A 22,727-nucleotide genomic window follows, 5' to 3' on the forward strand; every position below is an offset into this window, starting at 1 on the left:
GGAAAGAACAGGTGGTATAAGGAATGTTTTACTCACACGCTCCTCACTTTACCCCTCACAACCACCCCAGCATGAAACAGACATTCATTCAGGAATTAGTGTTCAGTAGCTGCCATTGGAATTTTAAGGGTTATCAACAAAACCTTGATAAATATGTGGGAAATTCCACAACATGTTTTCCTTCCCCAGCTGTGTCAGAATCCAGCACAATTCCCTGTTCCTGTTTGGTCCCCAGGAGCTGCAAGAGGAATGTCAGTCAGTGGCTTCACCTCCTCGGCTTTGCCTCATTAGTCCAGGAGATAATTAATTCAGAGAATGAATCTGGTCAGTGGCAGAAGATCATCACAGTGAAGCATCATCTTTGCCACAGGATATTCCTGCTCCTGTAACCTGTTCTCTGACCAGGAACTACTTCTCAAACTCAGTAATTCTATCTAAACCACAGCAGCACAGTTTGGAGGGACAGAAGTTTTCAGCCTCGTGTGAAGGAGGCAGAAACATCACTGGGAGAAAATCCTGAAGTTTAAAATCCTATACCTCACTTCTTTGACTAATGAGCCTCTTAAAATCCAGTCTGGATTGTGCAGAAAAGTTCCTTGGTCCCACTTGGAAACTGACCTCCCCAAAAGGCATTTATCAGTTGTAATAACTGATTCCATTAATTACTACAGAAAAGAGAGTACAAATAAACTGGAAAAAAATTTGGCTCAAGTTTTCCATTCAAGGAACTAACTGGGAGCTTTCTGAGAGGCAGAGTCTGTGATACAAAATATATATGTGCATATATATATATTATATATAAATAAATATATATATATTTATACACACATATATAAAAATATATAATACATATTTATACCACATATCTCCCAAATATCTGCCATATATATATATAAAACCACAAATATTTTTATATCACAAACTCCACCTATAAATCCCCAAATTCCCCCCTTTTTTCAGGAATGTAACATTTTTAGGGATCCTAAAATCAAACACATGCAGTGCTGCACAAAGGAAAATAAATCACGATTTTATCCCAAGATGTTTTCCTGGATGTGCTGCTGGGTGTTTTCCTGTGAGCTCTTGTTGCTTGTCCATGAAGTGTGCTTGGAATTGTCAGGATCATGAAATCCATTTGGAATGTTACTGTCTCTGGAGTGGGATGAGTGTTTCCAAAATTAGTCCTCCCAGAGCGAGCGCATCTCCTCAAGCTCCTTCTCGCTTTCTACATCCTGGAAATGCAAGAGAGAAATAGATAAATGTACAGCTCAATTAAAACAAATTAAAAACACAATTTCCCTTCTTTTTCTCCCACCTCAAACCAGCCTTTATGCATATTGTGGAGTCCTAGAATGGTTTGGGTTGAAAAGGACTCTGAAGTCCATCCAGTCCATGGGCACAGACACTTTTCACTATCCCAGGTTGCTCCAAGCCCCATCCAACCTGGCCTTGGACACTTCCAGGGATGGGGCAGACACAGCTGCTCTGGGCAACCTGTGCCAGGGCCTGAGCACCCTCACAGGGAAGAATTTCTTCCTAATACCTGATCCAAGCATAATCTCTTTCAGTTTGCAATTCCAGACCCTTGCAAATTGTCTCTCTCCATCTTTCCTGTCACTGGAAGGCCACAATTAGGGGACCATGAGCTTCTTAATTCCAGGCTGAACAATCCCAGTGCTCTCAGTGCTCCAGCCCTCCAACCAACTGTTGTCCCTCCTCTGGATTTGCTCCCTGTCTCCCCTGTGGGTCAGAATCCATTCTGGCTCCCTGCTGAGTGTCACCTCTTTGGTGTTCCCTGGCAGCTCCGAGGCGAGGTCCATCCACAGCACGGCCGCTGAGACATTCCCGAGGTCCCTGTAACACTGGGAAAGGAAAATGGCAATGGGAGAAAGGTTAAATGGGGAAAAAACAGGCAGCAAATGGAACTGGGCAACTGCTAAAATTAGCTGTTTCTGCCTCTTAAACCCTCTGCACTGCAGTATCTCTCAGGCACACAGCCTCAGAAGCACCACCAGACCTTGGAATATATTTGACTCCCCTTCTTTCTGGGGAAGGAGACTGGGTTTTGCTTGGACATTCTAAGTGTCTCTGTGGTTTTCACCCTTTTCAAAGCTCTACTTTGATTTTCAGTTGCTCTTTCCCCTCTTCCTCACACCATTTTCTCCACAAAACCTCTCTCCTGGGAGCACATCATTCCCCAGCCTGTTGAAAATGTAATAAATATTATCTACAGGAGCCTCAGGTCCCAAAATAGGTAGGAAATATTCTCCATGAGACCAGGAGCTGAGGCACAGTGATCCTGCAGGGAACAAGAAGATTTTGGGTGCCCGGAGAGTCTTGGAGGTATTTGGAGACCATGAAAAACACCTAGGAAAAGGACGTGGGTGCTAAAAATCCCTCAGCAAGAGGGCTCAAGACTCCTCTGATTGACAGGAAAAGAGAAATACTTTATAGCCAAAGGTGATTTTTAATACAAGTATTTGTTACCATCTGAACAAACAAGAAGTGAGTGGTTACCTTGGCAATGTAAACTCTTCCTGCTTTGGAAAACCCTGGGCTCAGCTCCTCAGCCTACAGGAACAGAGGGAGGGTGTGACAGGGAAGAGCAGACATTAGGATATGCAAGGACACAGTTAATTCTTACATCAGGCTCACTGCAGCTTTTAAAGGGAAAAAAACAGATGTCAGGAAGGAGAATCCTAATAAATACATAAAGCAATATGACCTTCAAGCAGTTGTCTGGAAAAGTTTGAAATGGAAAAGTCAGCCAGGCTTTAAGTAAAACATTCTGAGGGAGAAGCTCCCAGATCCCAGACCCTGGAAGCACAGCCCAGACGTATCCAGTACTGAGGAAGGAATCACTGTGCAGCCTCAGAAAGGAAAATCAAACCCCCCAAACCTTTGGGCTGTAATTCTGACATCATCATTCTGACATCCCATTCTTTTGAATGGCTATTCTGGAATAGACGTGTCTCAGCTTTCCCTCTCACCAGCTTTCCTTCCAGCCAGGTGCCATGGGGAAGCAGCAGGGAGGGATCCCAGCACCCACTGCCACCCCTGTGGGCCGTGCAGGTCCGTGAGGCCCTTTCCTGAGGGATTCCCACATTCCCTACCTGCAGGAAGTTCTGCAGTGCGTCCTGCACCGTGGCCGTCGGGGGGGTCTCGAACAGCGCCGACACCGTCCTCTTCTCCAGCCAGCCCAGGTGGGCAACCTGCAGGGCAAAAGGGCAACCTGGCCATCCATCCCACACCAGCACAGCAACAAGGCCTGCCCAGTCCCTGGGAGCTGCTCCTGCACCCAGGAGGAAGCCAAACCCCTCGGCAGTGTTGGAATATTCCAATGGAGTATCCAAGTCTGGCCACAGAATTCAACCTGATTTGCTTTCCCTTGTCCCAAGTCAGCTTTTGCAGTTCCATATATCTGGCAATTGGATGGCCCCAAATCCCAACCTGCCATGCTGCAGCCACACCACCTGTGCCCTCCCTTCTCCCAGCCTAAACTCTCCACAAGAACCTGCTCCCTCCCACCCTGAGATTCCTTGGGAGAGGCAGGCTGAAACCTTCCCAGTAGATAAACATGGGATCATTTAGGTTGGAAGAACCCTCCCAGCCCATGGAGGCCAACCTGGGACAATCCCCACCTTGTCACCCAGCCCAGAGCAGTGAGTGCCACCTCAAGTCATTCCCTGAACACCTCCAGGGATGGGGACTCCAGCACCTCCCTCTGACACTACCTTGTTTAATCCTGTGTAATTCTAACAATGCAGACTAGATGAAGCACTACCATACTTCTCCATCCATGATTTTATTCCATGGCTTCAGCAGCTCCAGGCTGAGCATGAAGGAAAGCTCTTTATCCACACAGGAAAAGAGCCAGCAGCTCCCATCAGTTCAGCTCAGGACTGCTCTGTGATTCCCACTGCCAATTATCCCAGTTACAATCTCTGCACCGTGGCTCCATTCCCAACAAAGTGCTTTCCAACGGCACAAATGGAACAGCAACAGTCACTGCAGACTTTTATTCCCTTTCTTAGCTCTAAATCTGATTGATGGTATCTGGCTTCAAGCTTTTTCCCTGTCAGGAAGCATAAAGCAGCCAGCACGTGCTTCCAGTGCCACAAATTCTGTGTGTGGCAGGGGCAGAGGGACACCTGCAACACATCACACACCAACAGTGTGAGCAGAAGCTCCTCAGATGGCCTTGGCCATCCCTGTGTGCTCACAGGATGGAAGGAATGTCGTTTTTACCGAGTAAAGCACTGGGAAGAGGAAAGGAGTTTGCAGCTTGGGCTTCTCCTAACCCATTTCACCTCCCATGCCACCAGCAGTGACTAAAAACCCAAGGGTGGAGCTCTGAACCCTTCAGAGGCCTGAAGGAGGTGATATTAAACCCTGTTACCTGGTAGCACCACCTGCCCAGGAGATAGTAGAGCTGTGGGTCCTGTGGCTTCAGGGCAATGGCTTTATCAATGTGTTCCTGTGGGAAAGCATCACCAGCACGGGTCACATCTTTGTCAGAAGCAAACAAAATACCCACGAGAGCAGGTGGAGAAAGAGGAGAGGAAGAAATCCACAATTTAAGTGTCACAATCAGTAAAATGACAGCTACAGATCCTGAATTTCCTCAGGGTGGATTCAGAGAGCAAGGAAAAGCAGCATTTCTCCAGCCTCAGGGACAGGAATTACTGCACAAACACACATAAAGAAGCTGCCCTGCATTTTATTCCTGCTCCAGAGCTTTGCCATAATCTCACTGATCATTCCAAAGGCTGATGGGGAAACAATTACCTTGGCCTGCTCCATGTACATCCTTTTCCCCTAGAACACCCACAAGGCAATAGTAATAATAACAGGAATTTTAAAAAAGGGAATCTGAGGCAAATGAGATCCTCTTTGAGCAGTAACTGCTTCCTGGGAGGGTGTGGGTTGTTCACAGGCATTTGCTGCAGACAAGCTGGTGCTGTATCTTGTCACCACATAATAATCCCATGTTTCAAGCTCTAAGTCTCATCCTTTACCTAAATTAATTTGCAAGATGTCTTTTATTTTTCTGCAATTACAGTGTGTAAAACTGCAGAGTCAGCCCAGTCACTCTCAAAAGGCACAGCTGGAATCAGCCTCCTCACCCCAAACCATCCACTTGTGGTATCTCTGAGATCTACTGCTTCCCTAAGAAGAACTGGAGGCAATTTTCCCAATTTCCTGTTGCAGAAATGAGTGCTGTTTGATACTCACAGAAAGCCCAGCACCTCCTGGCCACTCACCTTGAAAACATACCCAGCCTGGATGCGCTTGGAAATGCTCTCCTTTTCTGACACCTGCCCACAAAGGATGGCAAACCTGCATGGGGAGACACCTGCATGAGCCAGCTGGGATTGAATCCACATTTAATCCACATTTACCTGCTGTCCATGGCTGCAGAAGGAAGATCTATGAGTGCTCAAAGCCAGGCTGGAGAGAGCTTGGAGCAGCCTGGGATAGTGAAAGGTGTCCCTGTCCATGGCAGGGGTGGAACGGGATGAGCTTTAAGGTTCCTTCCAACCCAAACCTGTTGGAACTTAGAAACCTGGAATTTTTGAGTTTTTTGACACTGAGCCTCAGGAGAGTACTGTTTTTGACTTGAGGCCTTGGAGAAGGCTTCCACATTTAAGTGATGGAGTTAGAGTTATGAGTGTGTAGTTAAAACAGAAGTGTGTGATTTTACATGGTAAAGGGTTTTGAATTTGAAGGTTTTAGAATATGGTAATAGGTATGGAACAAGATGGAGGATTTTGGGTGCTGTTTCTTTTTGGTTTTTTTTAAATGACTATTTAGGTAGTAGTTTCTGGTTGGATAGTTAGCACTGTACTGTGGCTCACAAGAGTTTAGTTATTGGATGAGAAGTATAAATAATACAGGTGTAAATTCCCTATTGGACTGTTTAGCTTTAAAAGACCTTGTAACTAGCTAGATTCACCTCAATTTTGCTCACTTTTAGCTGGTAGCTAGAAGTGTGGCAGAATTCTCTGTAATTTAGATAAGATTTAATAAACAACCAAACCCAAACACGAGAAAATTTGTCTCTATTGTGTTCTTAATCCTGACTCTAAGTGAAGACAAAAGAAAATGAAAACAAGCCACTAATTAAATAATACAAATACCATGTTTACAAGTGGTGTCCCGTGTGAGATGTTACATGAAGAGTTGCAAGGAGTTTTTTTTAATTTTTTATTTGTAGTTCTTAGAAGTTTTCCAAATTGTTTTCTCAAGGTGTTTACACAAACCATCCCAGGATTCTGTGAAGTGAATTAAAGATTCACACCTTAGTGAGGAAAACAAGGAGTACAGCACATCCCTCCCAGGGAAGAGACACAAGCAGCAAAAATGCAGCACCTGGGAAGGAGCAAGCTGGAAGGATGGGGCAGCTGGAGGGGCTGGGTGTGACACAAACACTCTGCACTGATGGCTAAAAACCAGGAGCAGCACACTTCCACACCTGGAATTGCTTCTCTGAGCAGGGAAAACTGTGCCAGGACACAGAGCAGTGCAGAGTGAAGTTACTACAGCAAGAGGCAGACCAGGAGCAGCTCTAATGAACTACAGGGCACAGCGACCTCCTTACACAGCAGCCCAGCTACAGCACACAGGCTTCTACTTCCAGGGAAACACTTGGAAAACCTACCTACATCCTGCAGCTGGGAAACAGAATGACACATGTTCAGTGTTAAAAGTGCAAAGTCATTTAGTTTTGTCCAGTAAGAGACTGTGAGTTGTGAGCCTCAGTCCAGCAAAAGCAGTTATTGCATGAACCGTGACATCCAAGATTAATTCCCTGTGGATCTGCCCTCTCCCATCTCACCTCCCTGCAGCACAGTGGTTCAAAACCTGCCTCCCTGCATCACTTCCCAAGAAACAACAGCTCAGAGAGCTCTCAAGTGGGACAGAACATGTAGATGGAAGTTTGGCCTCTCCATCCTGCTCAGGGCAAGAGCTCTGGGAGTGCAGGACATTTCCATCTCTTCTCTGAGTTTGCCTTAAAAATGTCAGAGGGAACAGACAGAAATAAGTAGCAAGACTCATTCTTGCAAAAAAATAAAGTTGAAAAGCAGAAAGATGCAAATAAAAATCCCCTTTTCTACACCCACACCCCAGGGCTGCCACAGATACCGACACTGATATCCCAAAGCATCCTTTGGGATGATTAACCACAGCAGATGTGCAGGAATCTGTCAGGAGACTTTTAAATCTCCAATTACACTTTCCTCAGAGTCACAAAATCCCACAAATCCCCTGACACTTCAGCGCTCCACTTCCAGGGTGTGAGTTACAGCACAAAGTTGCATTTCCTAAACAATTTAGCATTTTGCCTCTTCCTTTAATTTGTTAACTTTCTTGTGGAAAAGTTCCCGATAAGCTCTAAAATTCTTATTTTTCATGGTAAAGACAAGGATTATCAGATCAGTGTGTTAAGGGACAAAAATGTTTTCCTGCCAGCTGGAAAAAAAAAATCTTTTCCTGCTGCTTGGGCTCCACTGCCCCACTCTGTTGTGTGCAGGTGATGGAGTAAGTGTTTTTAGGATCTTCTCCAGTTTGTTTCCCAACAAACACCAGCCTGGACAAAACATCCCTAACCACAACATGACAGGGATTGAGAAATACAAGCCAATAAAAAAACTTATTTTCTAAGATCATGAGATAAAATATTCCTAGACAATAAATCACGCAGTTGTCTCACATCAAATATAAATTCCAGGGTTTTTTAAACAGCCTGGTGAAATGTTGATGAAAAAGCCATAAAAGCAGCAGTAAATTAAATTTCAGTCCTATTTTGGTGCCATGAAATAAACTAAAAAATATATATGGGAAGAGATGCCTGATCTGGTTTTTCACTGTATTCCTAGGAAAGATGATACTTCCCAAGACAGCTTTGCTGATCCCAGGTTCAGGGCCACTGGACTGTTGGGGATTTTCACACCCACAACTCTGCACTTGTGGGATTTTAGGCTCTGCTTTGTGCTGTTCTCTCCCCTGCTTGCTCAGCTTGGCAGGATGGACTCATTTATTCCAGCTCATTCGATGGGATGAGCATCACCAGAGGCACTGTGGAGGTGCAGCAGGGCTGAGAAGCAGGACAAGGAAAGATTAAAAATAATGATTATGGGGATTTTCATCCCCTGTAACCAGTGGGTGCCCTATGCATTACTGCTCAGATCCATCCAGAGCTTTCCTTACAATATCCCTTGATTAATTAGCAGCCAGACTCCTCATTAAGCTGCTGACCAGTTCCCACAGGAATCTCAGCTCAGGATTTCCCCCATTTTTTAGAAAATAAACTCTGTAGAAGTCCCAGCTTAGAGAGCCTGACCTTCCAGCTTAAGTCCCCAGGCTCAGGACTGCGAAGGACTTTTTGGGTTCTGTACTCTGACTTCCCTGGAAGCAGGACTCTGCCATGGAATACAGAGCCTCCAGCACCTCCCCTCCACAGTCAGGGTGCTCTGCTGGCCCAAACACAGCTCTTAGCTCTTTCAACCACCTCAGAGACAGTTTTCCCATATTTTATGAGCATTCCCAGTTTTTTACCTTCCTGTGCAGTGGGTAGATGTATGTGAGTCCCTGCACTTGAGTAAGGGAACAGGGAATTAGCTGACAGGTATTTAGACTGTAACAACCAAAAATTAAAATAAGATTTGGGAATTAGTACCTTGGGAATGACAGCAGAATTCCCAGTGACTCAACCTGAAATTAATGACAAGTTGATCCTGAAGAGGCTGGGAAAAAAAAAGCTTAGGCTCTTCCAAGGGGAGACAAGATGGAAAGAAAAGTTGAGAAGGCTGATATTCCCCCTTCCTTACAGCCCACAAACATCCATATGTGACAGCTCCTATATCCTGGATGTTCACATTTCTGAATTCACCTTCCAGGGGGATGCATTCAGACCGTTCTAATTACAAGTTATTTTCCCTCCACTACATTCTGAACTATCTCCTAAAACCTATTCCCTGGAGTTGCTCCTGCTCCATATCACACTGAAAGCAAATTCCCTCTTTAATCTGCCAGCAGAACAGAAAATGCTCACCTCATAAATCCAGAATTGGCCAGATCTGGGCAGTGATGCACCAAGAGTTAAATCCTGAAGCACTGCCAAGTGTTGAATTAAAGTCATCTCCCAGGCATATCCGGAATGCTGTGACTTTTCAAAAATCCAGGATCTGCCCACGGACAGCCAGATGTACCCACAGAACTGAAAAGGGCTGGTGATCAAGATGTTCCACCAAACTGTCAGACTCTCCAGAAAAAAGGGCACGTTTAGAGACTCATCCAACCCAATCCCACTTCTCCATAACACACAGGATAACTCCAAGGGGGTTGGAGTTTATTATTCCTTCCACAACGATGGCTTTCAGCAGGCAGTGCTTCATTTCCAGGGCAGAATGTCCAACTGAAACTACAGCTCCTGACATAGCACCTGCACCATCATCCTCAGATTTCTCTGAAATCCCTCTGGTTGCACTTCCAGCATTACTTTTAGCAAGAAGAATAGAAGCCAAGGCAAATCCACAGTTTAGTCTCCTTTCCTAATCCCTAAAACTGCTGCCTGTGCTTGCAGTTGTGCTGCAAACAACCACAGGGAATGGGATGGGAACTCTAAAAGGCCACAGCTGTTTCTCAATTCCTTTCTGAAAGGTCTGTGCAACCACTGATGCCCATCCATCCCTCCACTCCTAAAAGCAAGAAGAGACTTGGGAACTTGCTCTGTCCTACTCAAGAGCTGAAATCAGCTCAAGGATAAATCAGTTTAAATGGACAAAAAAATTCTACCTGCTCAGAGATCTTTGATAATCAAAGCAGAGAATGACTCTGGTGTCTAAACCCAAGGTAAGAACCAGGTAATTGTAAGTCAGGAGCACAGAGGCTCTAAGATCGTTCCCTGTAAATCCCTCACTTTCCATACACAGATCTACTCTTAAGGCACTAAATGCATTTAATGCCCAGCACAACTCCCACCTTTCCCAAGGGAATTTCCCAAGGACAGCAGGGGCAGAGATCAGTCCCTCTGCACAAGGCTGGCTTGTCCCTGCAGCCATGACCAAATTCCAGCTCCACCCTGCCCGGAGATGGCTCCCTTGGGACCGGCTGCCTTCCAACAGCAATGACTACAAGCAGAGCTTTGTCCCCACTCCACTGTCAGAACAGAGCCATGAAAGCCTCTCCTTTGTGCTTGGGCAGATCCCAAAGCCAGGCCAGACACAGTCCCACACACTTACTGCTCTCCCTGTCACTCCTGAGAAACCACTTTTCCTCCTGCTGCCAAATCCTTCCAGCCATCCAACCCCAAAAGGAGCTGCAGCCAGCACTGATTCCCCAGCAGAAATCCTTCCCTTCCCCAGCTATTTTCTTCCTTTGTTCCTTTAAAATGTCAGTGATGACTGAACAACAAGGAGGCACTGAAGGGAGAAAGCTTTCCTTGCAATGATAACTGTAGGCAAAGTACCTCTTGTCTTCCTCACTGGGAATGATGTGGGCAGCAGGAGGAAATAATGAGCACAAAAGACAATGAATAAGCACCAAAAACCAGCACAATTTCATCTGAAGGAATCCACTTTAAACTTTTAAGAGGCAACTGATAAAACAGAAAATCAATGTGAAATGATGCACATACACAGAGAGAAAAAAAGGCCAGGACCATCAGGCTTCACACAGCCTGGGTGGAAAGGCAGCAAAATAACTGGGAATTTTGATTAAACTGGTCATTTTGGATGCAGTGGGAAAGATAAAGATGATGTTGATTGCTGTGTGTAGAAGAAAGAACCACCACACCAGCACAAAGCCATGCCACTCCCATAGCTTGTGTCCTGCACTAAATTCCTCCACTTTTGTCTGAAAAACTGTAAGGAAGAGGGAAAAGAAAATTGGAAAGACAAAATGGGTGGTGAGACATAATAAATTATTCCCCTGTGACAGAAGATAACAAAGGATTAGGGTCTTCAGCAAGGGAATTAGTCACTAGAGAGAAATATGACAGAATAAAACTGCAATTTAAATAAATGTCAACAACATTCTCTGATTGCTTGTCCCAAGAGCTGGGGCATCAAATTCACCCCAAAACAGCTGTAAAACCTCTGCTGTTTTTTTTTCCTGGGTGTAAATTCAATTAGCATAAAGAAAGACTGCAATTAAGTCAGCTTGTGACCACTTCAGAGCTGGGAAGGGAATAATTTCCTGTTCTATTCATGGTGGAAAATAGTAATTTGTGAGCTGATAAAGGGAGTTACATATTCATTCCCAAGAAATCCCACGCCTCCCACATGCTGCTCTTCTGTTTCCTTTCTCAGCTGCTCTGGAGAACTGGAAGCAAGATGTAGCTGTGCAGGAAAGAGCCTTATTCCTGTTTGAGAAAGGGGTGTGAGGGGCCAAGAATTGTCCCAAACTTGGAAATCTAAGGCAAAACTGTCAGTAATTTAGACACTAGAGTAGAACCTGGCTTTGTAAAATACAAATTTTAAGATGCACCCTGGCAACTAAACCCCATTCATTCAAAGATGTTAAGCCAGCAGACAGAGCCCAGCACCATGATCTGCTGGAGATTTTTCTGCTCACAAATTCCCCCTTCCTATCACAGCTTTAATTGAGAGCAGTAATTCATTATCAACAGATGAAATACAGTTTAAGATGATAAAGGCATTTTTTCAGCTCAAAAACAAATTTACTCCTTGAAAGAGCACGGATCTTGTTTGATAAAGACACTCAGTAACCTCTTTTCCCAATAATTTTCATTGAAGAAAAAAAAAATCCCTTTTTTTCTAAGTGTTGTCAGCCCTTCAGAGCAACTGCTGACAAACACCATTCACAGAATTCACCAGAATAATAGAAAAGCACATTCCCTTATCTCCACAAATATCTGTGCCACTCCACACACTCTCTTTTGGAGTAATTTTTATAAAGGACATTTTAAAATTCCACACACGAGCTGGAAGAACAGCGTGCTCACCCTGGCTGCTGAAGGGAGCAAGGTCCTTCCCCCTTTCCTGAAACCCTGTGCAGAAATGTTGGTTGGCTGAACTGCAGATCATCTCTTCTTTTAGCATGGAACAAATATGTAAAATATCTTTGTTCAAATAAAAGAGAGCCACATGCTGCTGTGTCCCTTCATTTCCAAGCCAAGGGCCTTGCAGGGTGATGAGAGCAGAGCCAGCAGTGCCAGAAAACACTTCCAGGAGACTCTAAAAGCCTGTCTGGTCAAAGTGATGGATCTCCTTCCTCCAGAACTAAGTGGAAAATAGGGAATTTGGCACAGCACCAAGCCCACACTCCCAGCCTTGGCTGATGGAGTCAAACACATCCCCTCCTGCCTCAAAAGCAGCTCTACTTGGGAGTTTTTCCTCCAGAACTCTTCAGAGAGAAATTTATAATCAACTTGATGTGAAATACCCCAAATTTATTCCTACCATCACAACCTAACCTACTGCCTGTCAAGTTATTCCTTACACCCAGTAAACAAAGCTGTTAAAAATGGCTTTTTATGGAAAAACACCACCAGAGCAAATAACAGCAAGTAAGTTTGTGGGGGGTTTGTATTTATTACTTTTTTAACCACAGCCTCAGCTCACAAAAACCTCCAGGTCCTTCCCCTACACTTCTTAAAAGCAAGAAGTAAAAAGTCACTTACCATTGGTGGCACTCAGCACTTTGATCCCATTTCTGCAAGGCAAGCTCCAGCTCTTCCTTCCCTGGAACATAAAAAGTAGTCAGAGGTAAGAAATTCTGTTGCCTTCTCTCCCAGTTTCTTTCTCTAAAGCTGTCAGAGTAACAGAATGACATAAAAGTCTCATATTTGTTGATGTGATAATACATTTGGCTTGAAAACATCCCATACATGATTTTATCCTCTGGCAGGTTCAAAGAGCTGAAAACGAAGCACCTATTTGATGGCTAAAAGGACAATATAAAACTTAGAATTCCATGTTTAAATGGCTCCACTGATTCCCAGTGGAGTAATTATATATAATTATATATATCATGTTATTAATTATATTAATATATCATGTTATTTATTATAAAGAGTAATTATTTTAGCTACAATATTAACTAACTCTATTTAATTAAGTGCATAATAACCAAACCAGAAATTATTTAGATTAGTATCTTTTGTTGCACATCTTAACTGCACTAAACATGATTTTTGTTCTACTCTGACCCACCTAAAAGCTTGTAAACATCTTTGAGGTGGTAAAGAAGAATGAGGGAAATTAAAGTGTACCCTTAAGCAAATTTAAAAATAGGTATTGTTTTTATATCTGCACATGACAGCAACAAAGAAAATCCAGTGTGCTACAGCCAAAGTTTTTTTATTTTATATTTATTTTATTTTATTATTACAGAGAAATGAATGACAGGTTTGAGAAACAACTTTCCCAGCTCTAATTAGGTCTCAGTCTATTTAGACTCTGAGAAAGCTCAATTTTTAAACACAAAAAATTTATTTCAAGTGCTGCTTCCCACTCCCCTAAAAACCAGATTCTAGGAAAAGCCAATAAATCCATGGCCCTGCTGGCAGGTGGAGTGATGAAACCCTGAAGCCTGGGAGTTTTGAACTTCCTGTGTTGTCAGGCAATGACCCCCAAAAGAGAACTGCTTTTGACTTGAGGCCTTGGAGAAACCCCAAATTTGAGTGATGGAGTTGGAGTTACTGGTGTGTATTTTGAATAGAAGTGTGCAATATCACACGGTGAAGGGTTTGGATTTGGGGTTTTAGAATATAGTAATAGGTATGAGACACAATGGAGGTTTTGGGGTGTTGGTTTTTCTTCCTTCTTGGTTTTCTTCTTGGGTATGGGCAGTATTTTTTAATTGGATAGAAAATGCTGCACTGCATGTCATGGATGTTTGGTCATTGAGTCAAAAGTAAAAATAATGTAGCTGTTAGTTTTTAATTAGACCTTCAAAGACCTTGTAATGAGTGAGATAGCGCTCCATTTTCTCGCTTTCAGCTTGTCAGCTAGAAGTGCTGTAGATAAGAATTAATCTGTATTATAGATAAGAATAAACAAGCAAGTCTGAACACCAAACTTCGTCTCTGGTGCCTTCAATCCCGACTGTGACTGAAGAGGAGAAATGAAGCTAAAAACTAAGAGAGGAGGGGTTGTAGAGCTGAGTGCCAGCCCTCCTGGGGGCCAGCAGGGAACTCCTTACCCCCGGCGGCGTAGGATCTCCTCTCGTCCTCGTCCTCCGTCAGCTCCCACATGTCGCAGTGCGCCCGCGCCAGGCGCCACAGGAACTCCCGCTGCCCCGCGTACTGCAGGCAACACAAACACCCCACACGTCCCACCTCAGGGCCCCAGAGGCAGCCAGCAGCAAAGGCTGAGCAGGGCACTCCCAGCTGAAGTCATGCAGGGGTTTTTCAAAGCTTTAAAATGCCCCAATTCCAAAGGAACTGAAGCAGGACCATAGCGGGCAAGTTTAGACTCAGTGTGGCCACGGGAGCCGGGCAGGGATTGTCCCCCTGTGCTGGGAACTGCAGGGACACCTCCAGTGCTCTGCCCAGCTCTGGGCTTCTCAAGTCAGGAAAGGCAGTGAGAGAGGGGATGGAGCATGGGAAGGGAATGGAGCTGGAGGGACAAAAGGAGGCTCAGGGGGAGCTTTTCCCTCTCCACAATTCAGGGAGAACTGGGCTTTGCTCCCAGGGAGTAAGAGACAGGACAAGAGAAAATGGCCTCAAGTTGTGCCAGGGCAGGATCAGGTGGGACACCAGGAGGAATTTCTTCTAGGAAAGGGTGGTCAGGCAACAGAAGGAGTGGAGTCCCCATCTCTGGAGGTGTCCAGGGAATGACTGGACGAGGCACTCAGTGCTCTGGGCTGGGTCACAAGGTGGGTATCAGCTCCAGGTTGGACTATGAGTGAAGAAATCCCTCCTGACATCCAAGCTGACCCTCCCCTGGTGCTGGAAAATACAACAAGGCACCTATACCACCAGCTTGTTGTTGAGGAGTAGCTGGAACCCTTCTCTCCTGTTCTGCTCATCCCCGCTGTGCAGACGGTCAGCCTGCTCCAGGAGCTGCCCCAGCCCCTCCTCCAGCAAGGAATCCACGACCAGAGTGCTTTCATCCTCGGGGACCAGATCCAGGGAATCCCTGCGCACAGTCCTCACTGTGTCACAGCTCACTTCTTCCTCGCTCTCCCGCTCCGACTCCCGGTCGTAATCGGACTCGGCGTTGGCCGTGGTGTAACTTTGGGGGAAAACAACATCACCAAAGCAGTTTGAGGAGCTGTTCCTCAGGAGAGGAAGAGTATCTTAGCTTATCCCAGGGAAAACTGCACAACCCAAGTGTCTCACACAACCTCGTTTCTTCTCAGAAAGCTGAAGGATGAAGGTGACAATCAAGTTAAGTCCCAAGTCAGTTTGGAGCAATCCGGTCCATGGAAGGTGTCCCTGCCCAGGGCACTGGTGGCACTTTAAGGTCCCTTCCCACCAAACCACTCCAGGATTCTAACTGTCCCCACCTCCCTTGAACACCCTGTCAGCCCCTCCCTTTCAGCCCTTCTAATTTCAGGATAAGAGAAGTAAACAGCTAAAACCAGAGCCAGGACAATGCAGTTAAACATAGAGGTGATAAATCAGAACTTCAATAATTCCTGTGCAAAATATAACCTGAGGGTTTTAGCCTGTTCCAAGGAATTTCAGGCACAACAGCTGTCCTGGCAACCCCTCACACCTCCATCACCCTGAATATTAAATTCACAGCCTGTTCCCACTGCCACCTGGAAAACTGCAGAACAGAGGGAAAACCACCAGGACTATGTCCCTCGAGCAAGGAATCCAGCAAGGGTTCATCACATGGGCAAAAAAACAGGGAATGATCAGCAGCTGAAGTATTCAAACAAACCAGGACATGAGGGATTACGGAGGTGCTGGTGGGACTCCATGACTTTGGAGGTCTCTCCCAACCTCAGTGATCCTGTAAAGCTCAGATCAAAGCTCCTGAAAATGGTGAAAATTAAGCCCCCTCAGCAGCCAAGCTGGGAATTTAAAGTTTGAAATTTAAACCAGCGTTACACAGCAGGAGGGATTCTACTTACAGAGCTGATTCCTTTTCAAACAAAACTATCTGTGCCCCTCACTTTTACCTGCAAGCCCTTAACTACAGAACAGGCACACATCAGCCAGCCGTTTCAAAATGTGGATTTTGTTGACTGAAGTCAGTAACTGCCCAAGAGAACTTCAGCAGTTCTGCTGGAGCTGAGCTCCCTGCACTCTGGGGGCACTGGATACTTCCAGCTGTGCTTCCCTCTGTCCTGGTCTGATTGCCCCTCCCAGGGACAGCCCTGTGGCCCTGCCTTTATCTGGGGACACAGATATGTGACCACAGCCCTTATCTGAAGGAGGCAGTGGCAGGGCTTTGCCCACACACAGATAACAAGACACGTTTGGCTATCAAAGCTTCCTGAGAACCATCCCTAATTCTCAAGAACTCCCCTCTCTGCTCCTCACCACAGCCTCCAACTCTCACCCAGACATTCAAAACCCCACCATGATGTCCTGAAACATTTTAAGGCAAGAAATAAAGCATCAGCCTCACACGGCAAAGGCAGGAAAGCAAGGATGCCATGCTGGAGATGACAGTGAGTTAATGCACCAACACAAGAGTAGGTGACACTGGCATGGCTCTGTCTCACATTAAAAACCCTCATTTATTTACATTTCTTAATGACATTATCACCTCATTTCCAGTAATTAAACACAAACTCCTCGACTTCCCTGATTTCCCCATCCTAACCCCCAACATTTTGCTGGCAGCTGCCAAGATTTCAGTCCTTCAGCTCAAAAGACAACCGTGTTCTCTGCCAGATAGTCCCTATGAGATTCTGCCAGTTCAAAAAGACAAGGAAACCCAAAGTTTTCAGGGAGATTAAGGGATTTAGGCATCATCAGCCTGTTTTCCTGAGTTTACAGTGATGGAAAGCTCTGGAATACTTTAATATGGTGATCCTGAAGGAAAACAGAACCCATGGAAATAGGAGGTGAAGAAGCCCAAAACCCAAAGCCACATAGGGAAATTAAACACCACAACCCCCCTGAAAACTCTTGGGAGATTTTTGGGAGTTGTGTCTGAAATTGGAGAAGCTGCTCATGTCCATATGGTTTACAAAATAAAGCTGAAATGGAGGTTCTTTGTTCTGAATTTCACTGGAAGAATTCAGCAGTCAGCAAGGAATCCATCTGTTGCTAAAAGGCTCATTCTTCCTCCCAGTGCCTACTCCAAAGCTTCAATCCAAAATTTACATTTCCTACCCCGAAAATGTTATTTTTCAAGCACATTTACATCCCTAGCAGACAACACTGCACACTACAGGCAGCTGGTCCTGACCTGACTGATATATTTATACCACTCTGTGTAGGACCAGAGTGAGGCATTACCTGAGATTCCAGTCATAAATCAGGTGAGAGCTGCTAACCCACCAATCCCCACACTGGTCATTACAGCTAATTACAGATGTTAATTAAAATGTAAGGACTCCATCCACCACCACTGGATTCCCAATAAATTAATGAGGTTTGCAGTAAAATACACCCCTGTCCCCTCAGCAGGTTCCTTTTCTGTAGCTCTGAATTCTTGGCCTCTGTCACAACTCACAATTTTCTGTGATGTGAGGACAGCCAGGGCTGGGATGTGTGGACAAAACCCCCTTTTCGAGCAATTTTACACAAACCATTGTCCCCTTGGTGACTCAGAGCATCTGCTGTTCCCCAAATACCCAAGTCCTGCCTTCAGAACCAACCCCATAGCTCTAAAATCTGCTCTGCAGCCTTGTTACCTATTACACCACAGTGAATCACTCCCTCCTTAATTTCCCTCTCATTCCAACACCCACTTGAGCTGAATGAATCTTTACAACCCCAGTGAGATCACAGCAGCTCCCTGCTGCCTCACCAGCTCCAGTTATTAGAGAAAAACACGAGTTTAGGGCAGTCACAAATCCCTGTCCTTTGTCCTGGGAGGACAAATCCCTGCTGAAATGCCAGCTGGCACCAGCCCCCAGGTCATATGGCTGCCCAAATTCCCCCTGAAACGCTCCCACTGCTCTAAAATCACTCTTTAAATGACTTTTCATCCCAACTTCTCTGGGAAAATGCATACCACCTGTTTTGGGACATATTTCCAAACCCCAAAAGCTACAAAAGTCGTCAGATTCAGGCACAAAAGAGCAGCATTCCCTCAGAAAATCAGCAATCACATGTACAGGAGAACTTGCTACCTGTCTAATAAGAATAAACCTGAAGCTATGCTGACATTTTTAATGATGTTCTTACACCACACAGAACTTTTCTGTCATGTGCAGGAGCAGGAGTTGGACTTGGATGATCCTCCTGAGTCCCTTCCACCTCAGGATATTCACTGATTCGATCATTTTAATATAATATATATTGTCTGGAAATTTGATTTCCAAACTCTCTCACTCCATTGCCAGGCTGGACTCATACTTTCCTTCCTTCTGCAAGGTTCCTTAATCAAATTGTTTCTTTAAAACCCCTCATATTTTTTTTTTCTTTTCTCTAAAAGTCAGGATCATTTCAGATCTTGCAGTCTGGCAGTAACACACTTACTGTATAAAAAGCAAATTAGAACAGGCTGTAGGGAAAGAAAATTCCCTTCTTTAAGTTCTAAACTGCCCAGATGTGGCACCAAATCCCCTAAAACATCTGTCCCAGTGGTCTGCTTACCCCCCTTCACTCTCTCCCTCATCTGTGTTGATGTTCCCTGAGCTGGCTGTGAAATAAATGGAGCTGGAGCCTGTGGAGTCACTTCTCTCCCTGAAGAAGGGGAGCTTCCTCCGGCGAGTCACACGCTGTGTTTCTTCCAGGTGGTTCCTGGAGGGAAAGAAAAATGAAGAGAAATAAATATTTGGTAGTGGAATATCTGCTGCCCCCCTTCTCCTCTCCAGAAGACTCCATCCAACTCCCTTTATACCCAAAGAATTCACAAGGTGAATTATCCTGTTTATGCAAACTCAAATGTTGTATTCTACAGGTAAAGTAAATCTTCCTCCATGGACACTCCATACAGAATCCACAGGTGTGATGCTCATCCAACCTCTGCATCAGGAACTGGAGTGACAGAACGGGTTCAGACTGGAAGAGGGGAAATTCAGCTTGGATGCAGAGAATTAATCTTTCCCTGTGAGGCTGGTGCAGCACTGGAATGGATTTCCAGAGAAGCTGTGGCTGCCCCATCCCTTGGAAGTGTTCCAGGACAGGTTGAAACAACCTGGGATAGTGGAAGGTGCCCCTGCCCATGGGCTGGTGGGCTTTGAGGACCCTCCCAGCCCAGGCATTCCTGGATCCTGAGAATCCCATGCCCCAAGGCAAGGAGAGAGGAGCAGTACCTGACTTCCCCCACGATCTCCACTGCCAGGTGCTGGAGGCTGTTCCTCAGCTCCTCCACCTCCTTCCTCAGCTCCACCACGTTGCTCAGCACGAAGTCCAGGCGCTCCAGCAGCTCCAGATGCTCGTCCTGCCTCAGCTGGGGGCTGCGCACGGCGACATCGCCGGCGCCCACGGCGCCCACCGGGAGCAGCGCCCCGGGCACGGCCTGGGCTGCACCAGAGCACAGGGGCCCTTAGAGCCACGGGAAAGGGCTCCAGAGGGGAGGGGAACCTGGTTCTGCTGGCAGGGGATACGGGGCTTCATCTTATAGGGACACCCAGGTGATCAGAGAGATGGAGCAGCTCTGCTGCAGGGAAAGGTTGGGAGAACTGGGATCGTGTGAAGGCTCTGGGGTGACCCAACTGCCCCTTCCAGTGCCCGAAGGAGCCTGAGGGAAAAATGGCAAGAGACTCTTTACAAGGGCCTGGAGCGACAGGGGAATAACTCCAAACTAGAAAAGGGGAGATTTAGACGGGATATTGGGAAGGAGTCTTTCCCTGTGAGGGTAGGGTTGCCCAGAGCAGCTGTGGCTACCCTATCCCTTGAAGGGTCCAAGGCCAGGCTGGATGGGGCTTGGAGCAACTTGGGACAGTGGAAGGTGTCTGGTCCAACGCAGGGGGTAGGACTGGATGAGTTGTAAGGTCCCTTCCCACCCAAACCATTCCAGGATTCCATTATTCTATGATCACTGTGGAAAACACGGTTTCACTTTCCATTCCCGAAGTTTTGCACAGATGTGGATGAAACCCAGCAAGCTCAGGGTTCTGAATCAGCATTTCTAAAAGCCCAACGCTCCAACCTCACTTCCCCCTAACCCGGCCCCATTCCCCCCTATCCCAGCCCCACTCCCCCATTCCATACTCAATCCCTACTCTCCCCTACTCCAGCTCCATTTCCCCCATTCTTCCCCTTCCAACCCCATTTCCCGCATTACGACCCCCGTTTCAACCCCATTCTTCCTACTCTAATCGCGTTTCCTCCTAATCCTCCTATTCCATTCGTCTCTGTTCCAGCCCCCTTCCAGCTCCATGCCCCCCTATCCCATTTCCACACATTCCAGCCCCACTCCCTCTACTCCAACGCCAACTCCAGCCACATTCCCCTCACATTCCAGCCCCACTGCACATATTCCACCCTCGTCCCCCTCATCCCGACCCGGCCTCCCCGCCGCCCGATCCCGCTCGTACCGCGGCGCGGCGGCCCCGCCGCCCCCTGGGAGCGGCGGCGGATGGCCCAGATCACCCCGAAGCAGAGGCCGGCGCCCGCCGCGAGCCCCAGCGCCACTCCCAGCCGGGGCGCGGCCCGGGCCGGCTCCGCCACCGGCAGCGCCATGGCCGCTCCGGGGCCGCGGCGCGGCGCGATGACGTCACCGAGAGGCGACAATGGAGCAGCGGGGATGGTGTTTGTGCGTATGACGTCATCGCCTCGGGGTGGCGAGGCCACGCCCACAGCGTGTGGCGGCGCCCGGACGTGGACGGGAGCGGGGTGATAGTTGATAAATGATTCGTGTTAATCGTACAAGTTTTGGAGTTTGTATAAACCCAAATACTTAAAATAAGAAAAGAACATGGACCTAGATAAAGGGAAATATGTGATTAAGCCCACTCTGTTTAAATCCCCCTATTACGAATATTGTACACGCCAGTTTGTAAAAGAAAAAAAAAAAAGGGTTTTCCATAGTCTGAAAGGTTTTTTTCAGAATCAGATTTCCTGCCTTTGTGTGATCAATCGCAAACTAGCTGCTAAAGAACAGGTTTCCTACTTCTGTTTTTTTGCCTACCAAGACCAGATGGTTCCATGACCAATTGTCCAAAGAGCTGTTCCACGAAGTTTGGAAGTTTCTTTGACCACCACTGCTTACCTTGCAGAACTACTACAACAAAACAATAACAATTATCGATTCCTACATGGAAAACCATCTTAAAAAGGGAGCTGCAAACCAAGTTTGTTGGAAGCGTGGAGCGGGCGGTGACCCCTCACGTTTCCCCCAGCGCTGCTTGCTCTGTCTATATAAAATAAACCAATCTAAATTTTGCTGAATATCGAGACTGTTTCTCATGTATAACAACAGGGAGCTGGCCCTGGGCTGTGTCACCCTCTGCAGGTGTCACAGCTGCCCCCAGTGCCTCGTGGAGGGGACAGGCCGGGTGCCCCCACACAGCCCAGCACTCTGTGTCTGCCTCCCAAAAAAACCGGGATTTGGGATGCCCAAGGGAGCTGGGCACGGGGTTTGTGGGGTTGTGGGCACAGAGCCGCTGGTTTTGGGGTGAGGTAATGGATTTGGGTGGAATAGGCAGAGGAGACATTGGGCCAAACAATCACTCCAAGCATTTGAGGTGGAATTCTACAGGAAATGTGGTGGGTGGTTTACATTCTTCCCCAGAAAGATATTCTTTTTTCCAGAATCCTTTTTCTGGAAGAGCCAAAGGATTCCTTAGGAAAAGGTGGCAGTCAGGAGAGGGAACACCAAGCCCTTTGTGTGCTCCCCGCTCCTGGGGGTTTGGGTGGCAGCAGGATTTGGGCAGAGCCAAACCCAAGCAGAACCTTCTGCTTCCCTTTATCTGAATTATTGGGAGCAATTCCGAGCCAGCCCAGCCCAAGGAGAGCTGGGAACAGCCAGCTCAGAGCCAGAGAGTGATAAGCTGCTCTGGGATGATGGATGAGATCCATCAGCGCTCCGGCTGCCTCCCATATTTCTGTATCTCCTCAAGAAATTCAATATTAAAATGTTATGTATAGCTCTGCTCTCATTTCCCTCTTTTTCCCCTACTATATTTTTTCCCCAGGAAAGAGCCACCTAAGAGTCAGACCCAGAGCTGAGAGGCTGCCAAAACCCTGGCTAGGTTTCCTTTAATTTCTAGAAAGGTCTGGGTTTCATATCCATATTATTCCCTGTGTAACCACAGACCACATTCACCCAGCAGAGGTCCAAAGGGGTCATGGATTGTGGGAATTCTGTCGAAATCCAACCCAGCTGGGTGAAATGTGCCCTTGGTTCATTGGGCAACAGGTTTGCACGGGGACAGGAGAGCAATGAGTAAACATTCCAGCTGTTCCAGGACCTGGGGAAGAGGCTCTGCTGAGGATGGAAACGATCAAAACAAGCTGATGTTTAACCCGTGGGGGGAGGTATCCCACAGAGAACTTCAAATGGACATACTGGGATTTGTGGGACATGCTTTAGGAAGAGGAGACCATCAGCCTCTGGGGTTTCTTGTATCTAACCAAACACAACCAAGAGGTCTTTGACAATGTCATTGATAACAATTAACAACAACAACAATAATAATTATAAATATTAAAAAATTAATAACAATTAATAACACAT

At 46.4% G+C, this 22,727-nt stretch overlaps 1 protein-coding gene across 1 annotated transcript; it reads right to left on the minus strand.

Moving 5' to 3' along the window:
- Positions 1 to 10: 10 nt before the first annotated feature.
- RMDN3 (regulator of microtubule dynamics 3) lies at positions 11 to 20,766 on the minus strand. Its single transcript, XM_056492443.1, has 12 exons — positions 20,587 to 20,766; positions 19,360 to 19,570; positions 18,698 to 18,844; positions 14,945 to 15,203; positions 14,170 to 14,272; positions 12,647 to 12,707; positions 5,265 to 5,340; positions 4,400 to 4,477; positions 3,114 to 3,212; positions 2,518 to 2,571; positions 1,782 to 1,862; positions 11 to 1,232 (listed from the first exon to the last, which is right to left on the minus strand). The coding sequence occupies exons 1-12, from the start codon at positions 20,729 to 20,731 to the stop codon at positions 1,179 to 1,181; spliced, it is 1,368 nt and encodes a 455-aa protein (XP_056348418.1). The 5' UTR covers positions 20,732 to 20,766; the 3' UTR covers positions 11 to 1,178.
- Between the last annotated feature and the right edge of the window lie 1,961 nt (positions 20,767 to 22,727).

Source organism: Oenanthe melanoleuca, chromosome 5 (genome assembly GCF_029582105.1).
Source record: "Oenanthe melanoleuca isolate GR-GAL-2019-014 chromosome 5, OMel1.0, whole genome shotgun sequence".
Classification (NCBI taxonomy): Eukaryota; Metazoa; Chordata; class Aves; order Passeriformes; family Muscicapidae; genus Oenanthe; species Oenanthe melanoleuca.

Excerpts from the sequence above, each read along its gene's own strand:
- RMDN3 (XM_056492443.1), bottom strand. The coding sequence starts at position 20,731 with ATGGCGCTGCCGGTGGCGGAGCCGGCCCGGGCCGCGCCCCGGCTGGGA. Across the intron at positions 19,571-20,586 it reads GGCGGGGCCGCCGCGCCGCG|CCCAGGCCGTGCCCGGGGCG; the intron begins GTACGAGCGGGA and ends GCTCTGGTGCAG. Across the intron at positions 5,341-12,646 it reads AGTGCTGAGTGCCACCAATG|GTTTGCCATCCTTTGTGGGC; the intron begins GTAAGTGACTTT and ends CTCCCCATGCAG.